General features: G+C 40.2%; 1 protein-coding gene across 2 annotated transcripts in view; it reads left to right on the plus strand.

Annotated features, from left to right (window-relative positions):
• The window catches only part of MPPED1 (metallophosphoesterase domain containing 1), a 58,971-nt gene extending 40,976 nt beyond the window's left edge, over window positions 1-17,995 (plus strand). For both annotated transcript variants that reach the window (XM_014881059.2, XM_088164797.1), the window contains 3 exons: window positions 5,628-5,743; window positions 10,147-10,260; window positions 13,724-17,995. In XM_014881059.2, the coding sequence (XP_014736545.1) occupies window positions 5,628-5,743; window positions 10,147-10,260; window positions 13,724-13,842 (349 nt within the window). In that variant the 3' untranslated portion in view covers window positions 13,843-17,995. The remainder of the gene's footprint in view (window positions 1-5,627; window positions 5,744-10,146; window positions 10,261-13,723) is intronic.
• The last annotated feature ends 520 nt before the right edge of the window (window positions 17,996-18,515 follow it).

The raw sequence follows: 18,515 nt of genomic DNA on the forward strand, positions 1-18,515 counted from the left end.
CGCCCTGACAAACAGTCATTCTTAGCACCAGTGGCCTGATAGCTGCTTTTGTCCTTTCCCTTCTTGCTTTGGATGGCCCTTTTGCATGTAAGGAAGAAAAGACAAAATGGTCTGTGTTATTTCACAATTACTTTAGATGAAATGGCTGATACAAAAAAAACCCCAAAACAACAACAACAACAACGAACTCCCCCCCAAAACACCAAAACAAAACAAAAACCCCCAACAAAACGAACAAACAAACAAAAGAAACAAAAAAAACCCCAAAAAGATGAACTCTTGTGAATGATAACTTGGAGAGAAAGTAGAGTTAAAAAATAATAGAAATACTCAGTAAAATAGTTAATTAATTACTGAGAAAAGGCTAAAAAGGCAAATGCAGTGATTGGGTAAATTCAGCTTATGCAGTAGTGGGGAATGTAAAAATATGAATATCTGAAGAACCTGCACACAGGGAAAACATGCAGTGTACATAGTTCTGTACACCCATGTTTACAGGACTGTAGCTAGTTATGATAGTAAGATGATATCAAGACCAGGAAAAATTAGACTTAAATGTCCAACAGTGAGTTTTCTTGGGCTGGGAATCAGGATGTGTTGGAGTTTTGCCCATGTTTGCCACTGATGAATCTGCTTTTTGTGCTCTATGGCCCTTGACCAGTAACTCCTGCCAGTATAACTTTCAGCATGGGTAGCCCAGTCTTCTAAATACAGAATATTTGCTTTTTTCAGGAAGAGGAGCAGGACTGAGAAAGGTGATTTGGTCCATTCTTTTCCCACTGAGCTTCTTGACAGTCACCAACCAATATCTGTTTATTTTCCTGGAGGACAAAAATGACAACAGTTGTGGAGAAAAGACTGGAGCAAGTTGCATGTGTTTGTGAACCTTTGAAATTTATTTTGGTAAGCAAAGGAATTCTAGCGAGAGAACTTGCCTTTCAGCTGCAAAAAAAAAATTTATAGGAAAAAATACAAATTAGGAGGAACAATGTGCTTCAGTTCTGCACTTTTGGCTACCAGGGTGTTTGCAAGATGCTGCCCACTGATCCCATGGAAACACTGCTGCTGTTTAGTCAAACCACCTTTAGCTCCCTGTGGCTACCGGGCTTTTCCCTTGAAGTCAAACAGAGTAATTGGTGCCTACTGGTGGCAGGATTTGTGTTACTCAGCTTGGCAGCCTAGAGGCAGCTGCTGCAGTAAATCTTGCAGCTCTTGTGTTAGCTGCCACCCCCCAGCCCTGCAGGCAGTGCCAAGGGGGGATGTTTCTGGGAGTGCCTTCTGGTTTTCTGCCCTGTTTGTTTGCAGGGGTGCCCAGGTACTGTGGAGAGTCCCCTTGAGCTGGAAAGAAAGGAAGGAAGGAAACCATTCTTTGAGTTAAAACGTTTACATTGCATCAAGGCAGTGGAGAATCAAATTTCAGTCTTTCATTGCTTGCAATAGAAAAATCCATGTGCATTGATAGTTCTTCCCAGTCAAGTATCCCTTGTTTGTATTGCTGCCTGTAGGATTGAGATGGGTACCAGTGGTTTAAAAATGAAAAACCTTCCATTTTCACATAAAGGGCAGGTCAAATATATGTGGTGCATCCCCACATGTAAAACTAAGTAAAGCCCCATTTAAATGACAAAAGAATTCTTGGGCTATATGTTAGCTCTTTCCACTACTAGCTGAATAAAAGAAAAAAAAACCCTAATAAATAATTAGGGAGGTAATATGTTTGACCATTATTTTTTTAACATGACTTTTTTTTGTTACTATTATAACAGAAATGATCCTTTCAAAGACAACTAAAGTGCTAATGATAGCTAAGAAGGTCATTCCTAGGAGGTTAAACTGGTTTAATTAGAATTTATGAGAAGGTTACTATAGGAGTGCAGAAAGATGTTAAGGGGTTAACCTATAAGAGATTACATTGTAGTCAGTGTTCTGTTAAAGTTTGAATTAATTTTTCCCATGGGTTTTTCACATTCTAATTTTCAACTAAATGAGACATCTGTTTCAGAAAAGGAAAATTTGCTATGGTTGTCATAGCAACTATCATTCTGTAAGAAAATTATTCCAATGGTTACTTTAGAACAGAAAGATAGAAATTCAGTACATAAAGCAACATCCGATTTCTAGCACAAACTCTGATAATTCAGCCCTTTTTGTGTGGCAGATTATTTGGCCTGCAAAACTTGTTCAAATGTTTTAAACATAAGGTTAATTGTGCTGTAAACAAATTCACCTCTGATATATTTTCCCCCTTGAGTCTTCTATGTAGACAATCATTATTCTTATCAAAATAATAAAACGGTTGAATTTCAGTAGAGTGTTGGAGACACTCAAACTGTTCACATGAAAAAGGTAAGACCTAAATCAAAGTACATTTCTACAGATGAGTGCTTCGTTTCAAAGGTGAAATACATTAATGATGCATGTCTTTAATTGCCAAATCAATTTTTCTTGAGTTGGTTTCTGGGTTTTTTTTAGGAGAGTGGATTTTTCTCTTGTAGAGCATACATGACAATATTTTCTTTGTCAAATGTAAAATATTATTGAAAAATACATTATAAAAATAATTACACTTTTCCTGAGTAAGCACTACTTGGGAATACAAAAATTCGGTACTCAACATAAAGAATTTAACTTTGTTTTCAGGTTCGATCATAAATGCAAATTTTAGACAAAATTGTCTTTGCATGATATCCAGGTCACGGGCTCATTAGTGGGTATTAGAGAAGAAGGCTTTTTCCCTACTCAGAAACTTAGATAGTTGATTTGTAATAAATTTTCAGAAGAAGGGATGTGGGGATTTATAAAATCCCTATGTGGTTATAAAGATGGTTTTTGCTTTGGGGGTGGGGGCACTGAAGTGTGTGATTTGTCTTTCTTCTCTCCAATGTAAAGCATGCCAACATCCTCCGCTGAATCCTTTCTTGGACCTGGGATTTTTTTTTATTTTTTTATTTTTTGCCAGAAATATTCCAGACATTTCCTTCCATCTCGGGATTGTCACAAAAGACAGCATAATGGCAAATCACACAAGTTGTAACATCTCCCCTTCACAAAAGAACAGCTCCAGCATGCATAACTTACCAGCCCCGCTGCAGTCACCACAAAGGGAGCGAGGGAGGGAGGAGGGAGGGATGGGGAAAGTGCTTCTTGTCTTAATAAGCAGATCATGCCTATTCATAAGGGGAAATGGGCTTTTTTAGAAAGTGGCTGTGTGTAGTTCAGCCCTGGTAGAAGCAGGCAGAGGCTCTCACAGCTGTGTATGTGGTTTGTGGTCGTCTGGATTTCAGCAGGAGTAAGCTGACTTCTGGTGAGACCTGTGGCAGTCATGATTATTTCTCTTTAAAAATGCTTTGTTGTAGTCTTAAGATAACTATTCTGTGAGTTTTTGGCCTGTGCTTCTTGAGCAAACACTTGGTCTTTCCCCTTGGTTTCTATTCTGTGCCTGGCACACCTGTGGGATGGTGATGCCTCTTGCTTCCCATTGGGGACCTGGGGACAATCCTGTCCCTGCCCAACAGAACCTGGCCAAGAGAGGGGTGGGAGCAGGGATATACATCCTTTGAAACTGTCAATGACTTAAAACACATGATTTACTGTGCTGACACTTCTTTTGCCACCTATTTGCCCTTGCAAATATTTTCTGTCAGTGAGTTCTTGCTGCTGGAAAACGTGCCCTGGGCATCCAGACAATTTGCCAAACAGTTGTGTATTTTCCTCTTGGTGAAGAAATGTGCTTGGCATGTTAGGTGTGGAATGCAATCCCAAGGCAGGAAAGGATGAAGAGTTTAGAAAAAACCAACCACTGTGTATTTTTACGAAGCCTCCCACTTCTGCAATATCCAAGCATCTCACAGTCTTTAAGGTTTTTTTTTATTTTCGAGGCATTCCTGTATGGTAGAAATAATTTCCTTATCTCAGTGGTGAGTTGAATGTGAGGAGGGGCAGATCCAGCTCCACAGAGCTTGTGTGGTTGCTGTGTGGCAATGTCACATGGTAACATTACTGGTAGCTTGCTGCAAAATAAACCAGTTAGGAGAATCCCATAATTGTTTAGGAAAAGACCTCTGAGATGACTGAGTCCAGCCATAAACCTGATGCCGCTAAACCTTGTCCCCAAATTCCACATCTACATATCTTTTAAATGCTTCCAGACATCTGACTTAGCCACTTGACCTATCAGTGAAGAATTTTTCCCAATATCCAATCTAAACCTCCCCTGGTACAACTTGAGGCCATTTCCTCTTGTCCTGGTGATTGTTAGCTGGGAGAAGAGAGCCAATTTCCACCTTGCTAAAACCTCCTTTCAGGAAATTTTCGAGAGATAATGTCTCCCCTGAGCCTCCCTCTAGAGCCTGGCATCAGGAAGGTGAGGAAAGGCTGCTTGGAATGTTGAACAGGTAGCCAGGAAAGTGTGGGTTTGTGGCCTGATGTGGGGATCAGTGTTTTTCTTAGCCAGCTGCCTTGGCCTGAGCCAATGTTTCTCAGAACAAGATTTGTGCTTCACTGCCAGTGCTGTTAGCATTTCTCCTTCACAGACCTTCTTCACCTCCCTCATCACAGCTTCTGGAGGCTGGGACATGTATTTCTGGTCCTGATAGCAGATGTTCGAAGTTTCACCTTTTTTTTTCCTGGCACACCTGTTTCTCAAGACCCTGGTTATCCAGGGCATGTGATGAAAAGGCAGGGGATAAGAAAAAAGCTTTTCAGTCATCAATAACTGAGCCTCTTTTTGTCTGTGGAAGAAAAACTTTCTGTTCATTGTTCTTCAAATATGGGTATGGCCACAAGACATCAGTCAAAAAATTATTTAAACTTCCAACCTAAAACTCACCCCTCAATTTTATGACCTAGAATTAGAGCCTAGTCAGCAAGACATAATTTAACACTGTGATATAATTGCTGTGAAATATAGTTTTTTAATCAATGGGATAGCAAGATACAGATAAATCATGTTCTGACTGGCAGTGTTACAGTCCCGCTGCTCCATGATGAGCTGCTCCATAAGTACATTTTAAAAAATGTAAATGCCTGTCTGATAAGGAATCCTGAATATGGGAAGTCTTACTTAAAAGCAAGTCAACACACCAGAGGACAGAAGAAATTTGTGTGTAAGAGAAGCAGCAGCATTCTTGTTCTGATGGGATGTATCCAATTAGGGAAACAAAGCAGCAGAGATGATGTCTCTGACTTTGGAGCAGGATCTGTCATGGTGCCAGGGTCTGTCCTTGCCCAGCTGGTCATAGGCTAAGGGCCAAACGTGCTGGGAGCCAATGTGAAACATAAATCACATGGAGGTGTCTGGGACAGCTGTTCTTCTAAATGTTGTGAGAGTCAGCGTGATAATCCACACATGGAATCTTGGTATCCAGGGCTTGTAAGGAGTTGGAGCAATACTGTGAATATTTTACTGTATGCTGTCTACTGAAAGCGGGGAGGACTGTACATGTTTGCCATACAATTTAAACAACACTGCTTGTATGGAAAGAGGGGATTACTGGGCACACAAAGAAGAAAATGAATGCTATTTGTGTCTTCAAATTCCATGGTAGTAAAGAGTCAACCTCAGTATTTTAATTAGATAACCAGTACATGGAAGTAGCACTGAAGACATTCTCCTCCTCTCTTGGCAGGCAACCTTGGTTTTATGGCTGGGGCTTTAATCTTCCACGAGGCCAAGCACTATTAGAGAAATGGAACCTTATTCCAGATGGAATAGATATTCTTATAACACATGGACCACCTCTCGGTAAGAAAATAATAGTGCTCTTAGCTGTGTATTTCAGATGATTATATGGTAACTGATGGCTTTCCTTAGAAAAAGAGTGCAATCCTGACTTACAGAAGTCAAAAGCAACATGCATACTAATCTCAGCAGCACCAGGATTTCAGCTCATGATTACCTATGATATCTCTGCTCAATGGCAGGGAATTAAATAATGGCTTAAAAAATAAAACATAAACACATAAAGCCATAATGAGCTGTATAAATAAACAGAGTCTAGTTTTCCTATGCACATGTCTAACCTGCCACTAGTGAAATTACTAGATTGAAAGCATGGAGCCTGTCTGAAGAGGAATGCATTATTAGGACTTATTTTTTATCACTTTCTCCCTGACTTGCTACTGCATTCTCCCACCAACAGTACCCAGAATCTCTTTTTGCCCTCATCATGCTGACTTGGGGCACCTTCTGCCTCATATACTCAGATGCTTCCCATTGTTTGCCTGTTCTTTGGACAGGATGGTTGAATTCCTTATCTCTATTACAATTTGGCAACATGAACAGATCAAAAAGAAATAGTTTTGCATGTGCATTTTCCAAATATTAATATAGCTGATATGAAAGCTCTCTATCTATAATAGATTTCTCATATTTCTAGAAAATTTTGATGTTACCTTTGCTACAGAAATAATACAATCACACAAACTTGACCAGATTTAGTAAAAGCTTAAGGTTTTTAAGCTTTTTTTCAATGGATTCAACAAATACTATATATTTAATATGCCTGTGTGTTTGACTCTCACTAATTTAATAAATGGACATAAGAAAGCATTTACTCAAATGTTCTGCTGAGTCTTACTGTGCTTTGTTCAAAATTAAGGCAGTTGGTTTCTTTAAACCTTTAGATTCCCCAATTTCCTGAAGCTAAAACCCTCGTCTTCCACCCTTTCTTCTCTTTCAGAGCTTGGAGGAGAAAGTGTCTAAAGGGTTTGTGTTTTGTTTTCTTTAGAAAGACATGTTTGCATTCCACTGCTCACTAATCCTGGGGGAAAGTAGTTCTTTGTGAGCAGAGTTTCTCACAGTTAGGGGTGTGTGTTTTGATTCTTCACCTAAGTGGAGTCTCATGCCAAGCCATGGACTGATTTTAATATGAGCCTGTATTGTAAAAGTGGATGTCAGAAATTAAGTGTTTCAGCCCTGAGATATCAGCTCCAAGCTATTGGTATGGGGGTAATCCCTGCCAGGATCCAAGGCACAATGCTGTGTCTTTCATGTAGTTTTATTTATAAGTCATATTTAATACCTTTTCAAAAGCTTTTTCAGCACTTTGAAAACCCCTTTTAAAGCCAGCTGATCAGCTGTAAAACAATCCATCCTTCAGATGGCTGAAGATTCACTTGAAATCTAATGTTGGGAAGTGGAGAGATTCAACCACCTTTAGCCAGGCCTCCCTGCTAGCCTCAGGCATCAGCAGAGGGAAGAGGACCCCTGAAGAGCACTGCAGAGCTAGCACTCAACAGACTTTAGTCACAAATTTCATAATAGATTTAATAATTTAAAAGTAAATTAATAATTGCAGTAATTTGGAGGAAGGGCCACCCATCTCCAGTGATTGTAATGGAGTAATGTGAATTCCACTCATCTCCATAGCCCAGTATGTGTTCTCTTTTTTTTTTTTTAATTCTTTATCTTCAACCATCCCCCAAGAATTTCCTTTTTTTTTTTAGAAGTTCCTCTTTCTTTGTCTCTCTCTTATTGATGCATTAATAGACAGCTCAGGCACAGGACCCTGTGCCTGAGGGCAGGAGCTGTTGGTCTTCCTGAAACCCATGGCAACAAATATAGGACACTTCAAAGAACTTAGCACTCTGCTTAACTTACAGAACCACCTTATTGTGCAGCTCTGTCCACAGATCTTTTGGGAGACAGGATCCTCCTTGGCCCTCCCAGCCAGTTATTTTAACCAGAAAGCTGATTCCTGTTGTTTTGCTCTTGGAACTCAGAACCTCACTGGAGTTGTTCCTAATGATTATAAATAGCAATCAGGCCTCTTGCAAATTCTGTTTTGGTTTATTTTCTCCAGCATGACTTCCTAAATTCCGTCCATCATCCATTTTTTGTGCTGCTTTCTCATTCCCTCGCTTCAAAAGACTGTGCATCCCTCTGAACTAATTAATACTATACTATTACATAGATCTGAAATGGTCTGATTTAGATGCAGAAGCACCATTAAGAGTTAATTAACTTTGTTTTTCATTTAACCATGTAACAAAAATCCGAGTAATTTTTCTCTTCTGTTTTAGAGTAGTGCTTTGGGATGAAAACAGGGCAGGGATACATGGGAGGTTCACAGAGGATGAGAAAAAAAAAGGTTAAACCAGCTATTTTTTGACCATTTTATTAGTATAACCTGTTTATTATCATTAAAAAAGATATGCAATATATTTCACAGCTTATGAAATACAGTATTTGTGATTATGGGATCAGTGTTAATGCTCGTTTCCATATCAGCATATTTTTGTTTCCTAATGATCTCCATTTATGATTCTTTTATTCTCTTCCAAAAGTTCACTTTCTTTTCTTTGTTTTAAATTTAATTTCACCTTTAAGTCTTCATTTGCAGCTGTCTGCTTGATAATCTGTGACAAAGATTTATACTTTCCTGACAGCTGCAGAAACCTGTTTCAAGTAACCAAACATTAAAAAACCCCTAAGATGAACTCTAATTGTTAGCTAGGTGTAATCAATTATTCTTAGTTTGTGTAGTCAGGTGTACATAATAAGCTGCAAACATATGGGAAGGCTTCAGAAGGGTGATAATGCATGTAAACAAAAACATGTTCAACATAAATAATGCTTAATTTAATGGAGAAGTTAATTTTATGGATTTTTGTTTGTGAAGTTTTTGAAGTGGAAATACTTTTGGCTTTATGTTCACCGCAGACATTTTGACAATTAACTGTTTCAAATCATTGGAGTAATAAAACCTATGGCTATAATATGTTTATTCTGAAAAAAAAAAAAAAAGCGTGAGAGAAATTGCTGGCCTCACTTTGACATCATAAATACTGTTTTTCTCCAGTGAATTTTGACCTGTCTTTGATGGCACAAGTGAATTCAGCAGGAGTTAGCATTCCTCAGTCTGGCTGTAGCTCAGCAGGGCTTTCTTTTTCTATATCCCCTGACAGGTGCCAAACAGCATCTTCAGGTCTTTGACCCTGATCAGAACTTCCTCTTTTTGCACTTAGGATGCCTCATTCCCAACTGTTTTTTTCTGAAAATTGAACTTAGCTCTCTGAGTAGATATGAAACAAGTGCAAACTTTTGCCATTTTGGTAAAACCTCATAGTTTACCGAGCCCAGTTTTCAAGCACTGGCAGCTAAAGAAGTATTTCTCAATGTGTGAACCTACCCTGAAGCTAGCAAATCTGAGAGCTTTTCCAAGAGTTTGAATACCACCCTTCTGGTCTTTTAAACCAGTTGGTTGGCTGCTTAGCCATGCTTGAGTGGACATCAAAAGTAAATGTATGAAAACCAGGTCCAGGCTCTGTACCTCTGGCTAAAATCACAATATATTCACACTACTGCAGCAAATCCAAGAGATGCAAAGCTATGACAGGCATGCAGGGAAAATATCAGAACAACAAAATAAAAGCAGGAAGATTTTATCTTTTAGGTTTCCAAATTTGAGCCTGATGAAAATGACTGAACAATAGAAAGAAAACAAATTGGTTGTTGCAAACACTCCAATACAACATCCTCTTTATACTACTACTTGGAAAGAAACATGAGACTTCAGCTGGCAGTAAACTTCCCCCTACAGTATTTTTAGACAAAGAGGCAAGCTGATGTAACATTTCTGCCTATTTTCACAAGAAATGCATTTTTACACAATTTTTGTGCAAGTAAATGAAGCACTTAAATACGTCTTCTGCAAAAGACCTGAATTTCTCTTCCTGTCTGAGATCCATCAGTTTAGGCAAGTGGGGCTTGCTGTGTCATGAATTGGTTTAACTCAAAGATGTTATTTTTTGGGCATGTAGTGGATTCCTCACCTGAGCTCCACTACTGGAGGATTCAATGTGATAACAATATAGCTGTAGTATTGGCAGCACAGATTCCATTACATTGGTTCAAATGTTCAATATAAAAAAGGAGGTCTCAGGACTGGTTTTAAATAGTTAACTGTCCTTTTAAATTCTTCACAAGCTTGCTTTGGACTTCCTGCTCTTTACACCTCATTCTCTTCAGGAAGAAAATGGATAAAGCTTCTTCTGCTTACCAAAGCAGACACAGTTTTTGCTATTTCAATTCTTCTGTGACTGTTTGTGAAAAGCCACGAGATATGAAATCTCAAAAATGCTGTATAGCAGCACAACTTTGTGGATTACCTGTCTTCTCTTAAAGCTTTCCTTTCTTTTCCTAAGGTTTTCTAGACTGGGTTCCTAAGAAAATGCAACGGGTAGGATGTGTTGAGCTGCTGAACACAGTCCAGAGACGAATACAGCCAAGGCTTCATGTTTTTGGACATATCCATGAAGGTCAGAACACATTTCTTTATTTATATATATATATATTTAGAAACCCCATACAGAGAAGTCTTAACCAGCATTTTCAAACTTCAATGTCTGAACTGAAGCACTTCTTGAATTCAGATACATATTTAGCTGCATATATAGAGGGGAAATTGGCTGATATCCACATTTCAATGCTTGTACTTGAGTTTATCTTTCATTTTCTACATCTGTAAAACAGGTTGATGCTTCCTTCACAGGCATGAGTACTGTGAGTTTTAAGAAAAGAACACAAGTCCAGTAGTTACACAAAGTGACTGAATATTAGGATGGAGGGATTCTTTTCCTCAGCAGAATCTGTGCTTCACAATAATTCGTGAAAGATCTCTGTGTCTCAGCTTCTGTGCTTGTAAAAGGGGTAGGAATGTTTGAGGGTTCCTTCTAAGGCTTGATCTTCAAGATTGTACAATAAGGGTTGTCTCTCCCCATTAGTGTGTATATGAAGTTGAAATCAAGAGGGATGTCACCACTGCCTGGTGTAGAAGTTCCAAGATATTTATGGATGCATTTAGTTGCTTTGGCAGGGGAAACATTTTGTGCTCAGACAAAGCAAGTGGTTCTATTGACTATATGATGTTTAACTGGAGAAAAAAGTTACACAAGGCAGTAAATGGTGACAGATATGCTCTGCTGAAGTCAGTGACAGCAGGAGTTCAATTCCAGGAAAAGGGAAAGGTAGATGCTGTCTGTCCTGTTCACAGAGTAAGGCAGCAAGGCTCCAAGCAGTGCCCCTACCCCAAGCAGAAAGCAGTGGGCTGTGCAGGAGTGAACCATTGGCATGTAAGTGTGTATTATCAGCTGCTCAGTCTTTGGCAGTGTAAATTTACTGGCAGGAAAAGGTACTCCACAACTGCCAGTTTCTGCTTCTGGGACTGCTCCAGCCTTTGCTGTATGATCTCTGTGGATCTCACCAGTGTAGAGATGGAAATACTGGAGGATCTGGCATTCAGAAACTTCTGGTTTTGTGAAGAACCCTTCCCAAGATATCCCTCTCCGACTTGCTGCTAGGAGCTTTCACTATGGCACTTTAGAAGTGACATCTCTAGCGGTGCAAAATAAATGGATAAGATGTTCAGATCATTATTTTATAGCTCAAGGATTAGGTCCATTCTCCTCATGTGTCTCATCTGCTGTGACCTGTTAATGCCTGGTTAATGTCCAAAGTGCTGTTAAATCATAGAGTAAACAAATAATGCTGCTAGAGCAGTCTTTGATATTCCAACCAAGAGAGCTGGAGAATACTGTTCAAACTCATTGTCATTTCAGAAATTGTAAGCCAAGAGGGTTGCAGGGGATATAAGCAAACAGCAAGCCATGAAGCTTCAGGCAGGTAAATAAAATCACATCTGCTAAAACCAAGTCCAGGTTTGGCTCTCGAGGGAAGAGAATGGCACCTCCATAGAATGGTAAATCCTGTGAATTAATGTAGTTGGCACAGTAGGTATCAAAACACAGAAACAAGGTACTCTTCTTGTTAACTATCATAATTTAGAGAAAACAAATGGGGAGCTGCAGAGCCTGTTTTTCAGTGGGATGCTAAATCTCTGCAGTGGAGAATTCCCATTGCAGGCAGCCTGTGCAAACGAAGCTGCATTTTGTAGAGAGAATGCGTGATTTGAACAGATGAGTTCTTCCTCTGAGTGAGCATAGCTACATCTGCAGCAGTCATTTACTGAACATCTGGGGGGAAGAGGTGCTTATAAGAGATGTTTCTTCCCTATTCCCTCTCTGAACTACCATGTCTGCCAAAAAATACCTCTGCACATGGGCTTGCTACTGATCCATTCATGGAAGGGACAAGCAGCATGGCAGGGGCTCTGGCTATTTTCCCATTATAGCCAGTACTCCACTGAGGTCATGGCCAAGGAAACTCTGCTGGCAGGGGGACAGGAGTGAAAGCTGCAGCATTAGGAATGTTCCAGCAAAAGGAGTGTATTAGCAGGCTGATTCTGTTCTCTCCAAATGTGTAGCTGAGGAGATAGAAAGTCCCAGCCATGGTGCTGACTGTCCTCCGTGCATTTTGTGTTTTCCTCAGAACAGTTGTTCTGTGGCAAACAGAAAGGGATTTAAAGAAATGCCTGTGACAGGAACCTGACAGAGTTTTCATCCCTTCCTGATCCCTAATTATAGTGTGGTTTTTCCATGGGAGGTGCAGGAGGCCCTGCATTATTCAGGATGTTTTAAGGAACCAAAAAGAAAGGCATTTGGCTGTTTCTTTGTTTGCAAATTATGCAATTTTCTGCGCTCTGAAAGACATAAAATTGCATTCAAAGAAAACAGAGGGTCCTCAGTATCTAGGATTTGAATAGCTAGAACTCAATGTGTATATAGCAATGAATACATTTCACTATTAACTTTATGAAAGGTGAGATTGAAGTACAAATGCTTTCTACTGGGTGATTTATCCAAAATCATGTATTTCTGGTGATGAATGCATTTCTTCATATTGATCATAATATTTCAGTAAAAGTTTTCAACATTAAGCTTTTAACTTTCATGTAATCAAGCTTGCATTTTTTCCTAGTGATTCATTAAAAGATTTTTGACAACGGAGAGTGTGTCTGCTTTTTCATAACACCGATGCTGTCAAAGGGCTTCTTCTTTGAAACATCATTTCACTGTACTTCTACAGGCATTAGAGCTGGAAATTTGGTTTTCTGCAGATTTCACTCTGGAATTGTTTGCCTTGGGTGTCTAGCCAGACATGAGATGTAGCTGGAGCTTTTTCACCACTGGTGAGGCACAGGGATGTGTGTGCTCTCCTGTGGAAATGTTCCCATGTGTTACGGTGTGAATTCACCTTGTCTGTTAGACAATGCATCCAATAGTAAAGTCATTTTTTTCTCAGCCTGGGCAGGCATTTTAGTGCCTTTCTATCAGGTTTAGTCAACCAGTTCAAAGACATAGCAAGAAGAGGTTCCTACTAGGCAAATCCTGCCCAAATGCACATGCACACGTACTTGCCTCAGTCAAGCAATGCTTTTTCTTCATTGGTTGGTTGAAGGATGTTCATCACAGGGCAGGAAAGAAAAGTGGGAAGATTAAAATTGCCCAAAATTTGCTGCACTGATGGCTGCAAGCCTGAATGGTCAGAAGCAACCTTTCTAAAACTAAAAAGGTTTTAAGAGAAAAATCTGTGCAGAGAAAAGTATCTGTCTTTCTAAGGAGGTTTAGGGAGCTGGCTGCCAGAGATAATAGCCACTAGCTCCTGAGGGCCCATTTTGCTTTTCTTACACAATTTAAGAAGTTCTGCTGTAGGACAAAGATTGCATTGATTCAGGGAACATTTCTGTTTCGCACAAAGAGAATTTTAAAATTCCTTCTGAGTAATAAAAAATGTGGCATTTATCATTGTGTGATAAAGGTAATTAAAAAATAAAGAAGATAATAAGGGATAATGAGAGTAACCAGAATTTTTCTTCCTTTGTAGGTTATGGTGTCATGGCTGATGGAACCACCACCTATGTGAATGCATCTGTGTGCACTGTGAATTACCAGCCACTTAATCCACCTATAGTTATTGACTTACCTACTCCAAGGAACACATGATTATAATGAGGATTTAAAGTTGTACCCAACACATTAGCAACTTTATATTGCTGGCTGAGAATCCCAATAGGGAACCATTCAACAAAAAAAGCAAAATCCTTCTTTTTTTCCCTGCTAGCTCTTCACAGATAAATTTAGAGTAACAAAAGTGGACAAGGAACAAAGACATTTTGGTGCCAGAAACAGATTAAAGACTAACATTTCACCATTAAAATGTTTGTGAACACAGAAAAGTGAATGCATTCCACGTATATATATATATATACACATATATATATATATCTATATATATATATATCTAGTAGGGGCTTTTGTACATACCGTATATTGGACTTATTAAAAGAACGATGTCTTTCAAAGGAGTGTTTCTTTAAGAAAGTTTGCAGTTTAAACATAAGTGTTTAGACTAGGATTTCCTCATTTCAGATGTTTTCCAGTGAGCTCTTGGTAAAATAAAAATGATGGTAAAGATGTTTTCCCTTAATCAACATGGCAAATATAAAAGATGGTGCACAAATGACCAGTCACAGGAGGAAAGTTATTTCTCCAAGTCCTCCAGATCTAAGTCTTTGCATCTATTGCAAACCAATGCAATAGAGGCCCTAATTCACTGCACTGTACTGAAATGAAGTTTTACTACATCTGGCATTACAGATGGCAAGGGAAATGGTACATATTGCCAGCATGCTGTAAACAGCTCTACATTCAAGAAGGGAGACTGTGTTAAGTGCAGTATAAACTCAGGAATTTGTAACCTGGCCTTGCCTGTTTAAGAAAAAAAAAAAAAAAAAGAGGATGACATTTCCCTTAAAAAAAAGAAGAAAAAAATATAACTGTGTTTTCATACGGTAAAGCGATATGTGATTGTATTTAATGAAAAAAGAAAGAGAAAAAACCTGCAAAGAGCCCACCCATTGATTAGTAATGATATTTTAAAAAAACCCACTGGGACCTTTGGTTTAAAACCTGCTAACATGGAACGTGCAGCCAATGTTGAGATTATTGGTTTGATTTTGGCCCTGGTCAGGAGTGGTTAAATGTCATTGTGATCATTTTTGTCCTTGAGAAGCATAGATGGCAAGGGGAAGGCATCAACCCAAGGTGTAGTTTTGGCACTCACTTTTGGGTGGCTTTGAGTAATGAGTACACACCAAAGTGTGCAGAGCAGAGGTCACCTCAGGGGACCTGGTGCTGCTCTTTGCCCACTCATGGACACTGCTGAGACAGGCCCAGCACAAACCCAGTACAAACCCATCTGTTGTGTTGCTTTTGGCACCAGGCAAAGCAGGGGAAGTGCCAGGAGCTGGTTGGGATGGTCCACAGCCACGATACTGCCTGTGCAGCTCTCCTGCAGAGGTATTGAAGCTGCAAGGATTTCAGTCATGTCCTAGGCAGAAGCAAAAGAATTTATTACAAAGCCACCAAAAAACCCCCAGGGCTTCAGACATGTCCTGTAAGAAATGGATTTCTGCCTTGAACTAACAAGCATGTCCTTTTGACTTGATGGAGATAATTTTACTGCTGTATTCTGAATGTGGACATCCTGAATTTGGGGCTGACAGCATCTAGACATTAATCTTGTTCACACACATTGGGCAGACCACAGCACTGCCAGCTTGGAGTTGGTTGCAGGTCTGTGCATAGCCCACACCTGCTCACATGCATTGGAGAATTGTGTGTGTTACATGGATGTAAATGTGAGTTTTACGTAGCAGCTGCATGTACATTATACACATAAACAATTTAAAATACCTGTGTTGCAAAAGCAGGCCATGTGAGCTTCAACTCTGAGCAAGGTGGGCACAAACTCTGCTTTTCACTGGCTTTCCATGTGCAGCAGCTCTTCCAGGTGCTGCCTGGAGCCAAGATGTTCAAGCCCAGTAACTGACTCATGCTGTGGACCCACAAGAAGCCACCAGACCCCCAGAAAACCTGAAAAGTCACAGGTCTGTCATTTCTTGTAATCTGTTGGGTGACCATGTGTCTAAACTAATGTGCTGCTTTTTCTCCTGAAAACGAAACCCACAATTGGTGACACCTGCAACTGGTTTTTGGGTGAGTGGTTCGCAAATGCATGAGCAGTCTGCCATTAATTCAGATGGGGCCACTTTTGTCAGAGCTACTGGTGTAGAAATTTCAGGATCAGCTCCTAAATCAGTAAGAACTGAAATTCATAGTCGAATATGAACTCCTGTCATCATTGGGAAGATGAACAATAGCATGTAGTTAGAATAAAGTGGCTTAGCTAGTCACAATTCAAGTGGTTTGCAACAAATGTGGCAGGAAATTGGCTGTATGTTAAAGTCTGAAATGTTTACATTCGCTCATGGCACTTAAATGTTAAAGTGAAGGGAAGAGGTCCTTTTATTAGCCTCAGCAAAATTTCTATGTCAACCATAAAATATTCTCTTAAAAATAATTTTTCCTAAGGTATCTTCCAAATACTGTGTATTTTTATGTGGAAAGGATATGAAAGCAACTGTTACTTCAAAATATCATTTAAAGTACTTGAGGTATGAAAGCTTAAAGATTATTTAATCATTTTGACATAACTTGAGTGTTGTAATTTTTGGTCAAGCATGTTAGACAAATAAAGTCTTAAAAAAAAAACAAACAAAAACCACACAACAAAAAATAAGGTCTCTTAATGTTCAGCTGATGTGATCAGCCCCATGTTGGAATGACTGACATCTTCTCCAGGGGTAGGAGCCAGGCTGTGGGACATTAAAGTTGTTATGGAGGGGATCAGCAGAGGGTGCCCTGCTCTGTCCCCCAACTTCCAGCCACCACATCTCCTGCAGAGGGTAACGAGGTTGGGATTGCAGAGAGAGGGGAAAACAGGAACCACTGCCTGTAATGGATGTATTTTGGTGGGAGAGTGTGCCAGGTGTGTTCAGGAGGGAGGGAAAAGCTATGGTGGGAGTGCTGCAGCATAGCTCTGGAGAGGTTGGGAACTGGGATGCCATCCTCTGGGAGTGGGCAGCAGTTGGGGGAAGGAGAGTTCCTGCTCTGCGTTGGGTATAAGGACACATCCTCACAGAGAGGGAGGTTAATATTTTTATTTTAACTTTGTGGGCACAGAAAGACCTAAGTTTCTGATCTACCTCAGATAAGGGAGGCTGTGAAAAGATGTCTGCAAATGCAGCTGTGCAGTTATCAGCTCCATTTAAATTTGGGCTGCCCTCTCAAGTAATTTCCTGCCCCACCTCCCCATTGCTGACCTTCACTGGTATTTATCCAGGTGGCAGCGCTCCGTAAGGAAGGTGTGCTGATGTGTATCACTAATATGTGCATTCCCATCACCAGGCAGAATTGTAGGCTGAGATTAATTCTGGTTCATTTCAGCAATGAATAGGGGAGATATCACTGCACGTCAATGAAAAAAGAAAAAAAAAAAGAAAAAAGATGACAAGATTATTTTTACCTCCCTCAGTCACATACGGCTGAGGATGTGAAATGTTCCTTGACTAGAAAGAAGGAGCAGGCTGGAACTCAGCACCCACCCAAGCAGCTGCTTTTGGTGCCCCAGGAAAGATCAAAAGCCCTGTCTTAGGGTCATGCTGGGGACACAGAAGGTGGGAAGGTGCTCTGGTCCTGCTGCAGGAGGGAGCCAGAGGAGATGAGAAGTGGTTTGTCATTTCCAGTCACTGACTGCTGCCAACAGTTAATGCAAATACTTCAGAGGAAGGAGGAACGAGTCATCCCTTAGAAGGCAATTTTTGGAATAATCTGCACATGGGGATCTTTGCCCCCCTCCCATTTATTGCTGTTTATGTGAAAATTTCTCTCTTAAAACCCATATTATTGCTTTCTGCTCAAGTAACTCACACAGAGCAAATATAACAGCAAATGGTCTTTCCTTTCAGGTACATTCCTGTCCCTTTCTTGCAAGTCTCTCTGCATCTGTGATATTTTGGAACAGGGAGCACCCTGGATGATTATACACAGTGCATTAGAACAACAGTATTTCGCTTATCCTCGCATGTGTGCTGCTGCTTGGGTTTATTGACTGTCCCTTTGTTCTCTTTTTATGTGAAAAGTGAAAATAGGAGCACTTATACACACCTCTTTTGTGCCATTTGTTATTTTGTATATTGGCCATTATGCTGCTTTTTACTCACTTCATCTAGAAATTAAAATAATTTCCATTCTAGCTAGGCTCTATTTCTAACTCCCTTACTTTCCCATCTTGGAAGTACCCTCCTTCTCTCTCTTTAATGTGTCATTTGGGAGTTGGTGAGAGGCAGCAGTGCCAGAAGAAGACCTCCTCTTCCTTCCTATCTGAGCATTTAGACACAGCTCTCTTCTACTTTCTCTCCTGACTTCCATCCAATATCTTCAATTTTTTTAGGAGTTTTTGGGATAATAGCATATATTTGTAACCCAAATGGGCCACTGTGGTGAGCTGCCCATGGCCCTAGCTTGGTTTTCTCTTCAAGAGGTGAGAACTGATCTGGACTTACCACAGCCATCACCCCTTTTTCTCAGGAAGTCTTACCCAGGCTGTGTCTGTGGTGGGGATCTACTCCCCCCACTCTGGCCTGTTCCCCTGGCTTTGATGGTGCCCTTGGCAATCCTTATCAACCCTGGCTGGGCTTTGCTGCTGGACCCTCATCCACCACGTGTGGGGAGCTGAGGGTTCTGCTGGGTGGGGTAAGGAGCTGTGTGATGTT

This window comes from Sturnus vulgaris, chromosome 5 (genome assembly GCF_052056855.1).
Source record: "Sturnus vulgaris isolate bStuVul1 chromosome 5, bStuVul1.hap1, whole genome shotgun sequence".
Taxonomy (NCBI): domain Eukaryota; kingdom Metazoa; phylum Chordata; class Aves; order Passeriformes; family Sturnidae; genus Sturnus; species Sturnus vulgaris.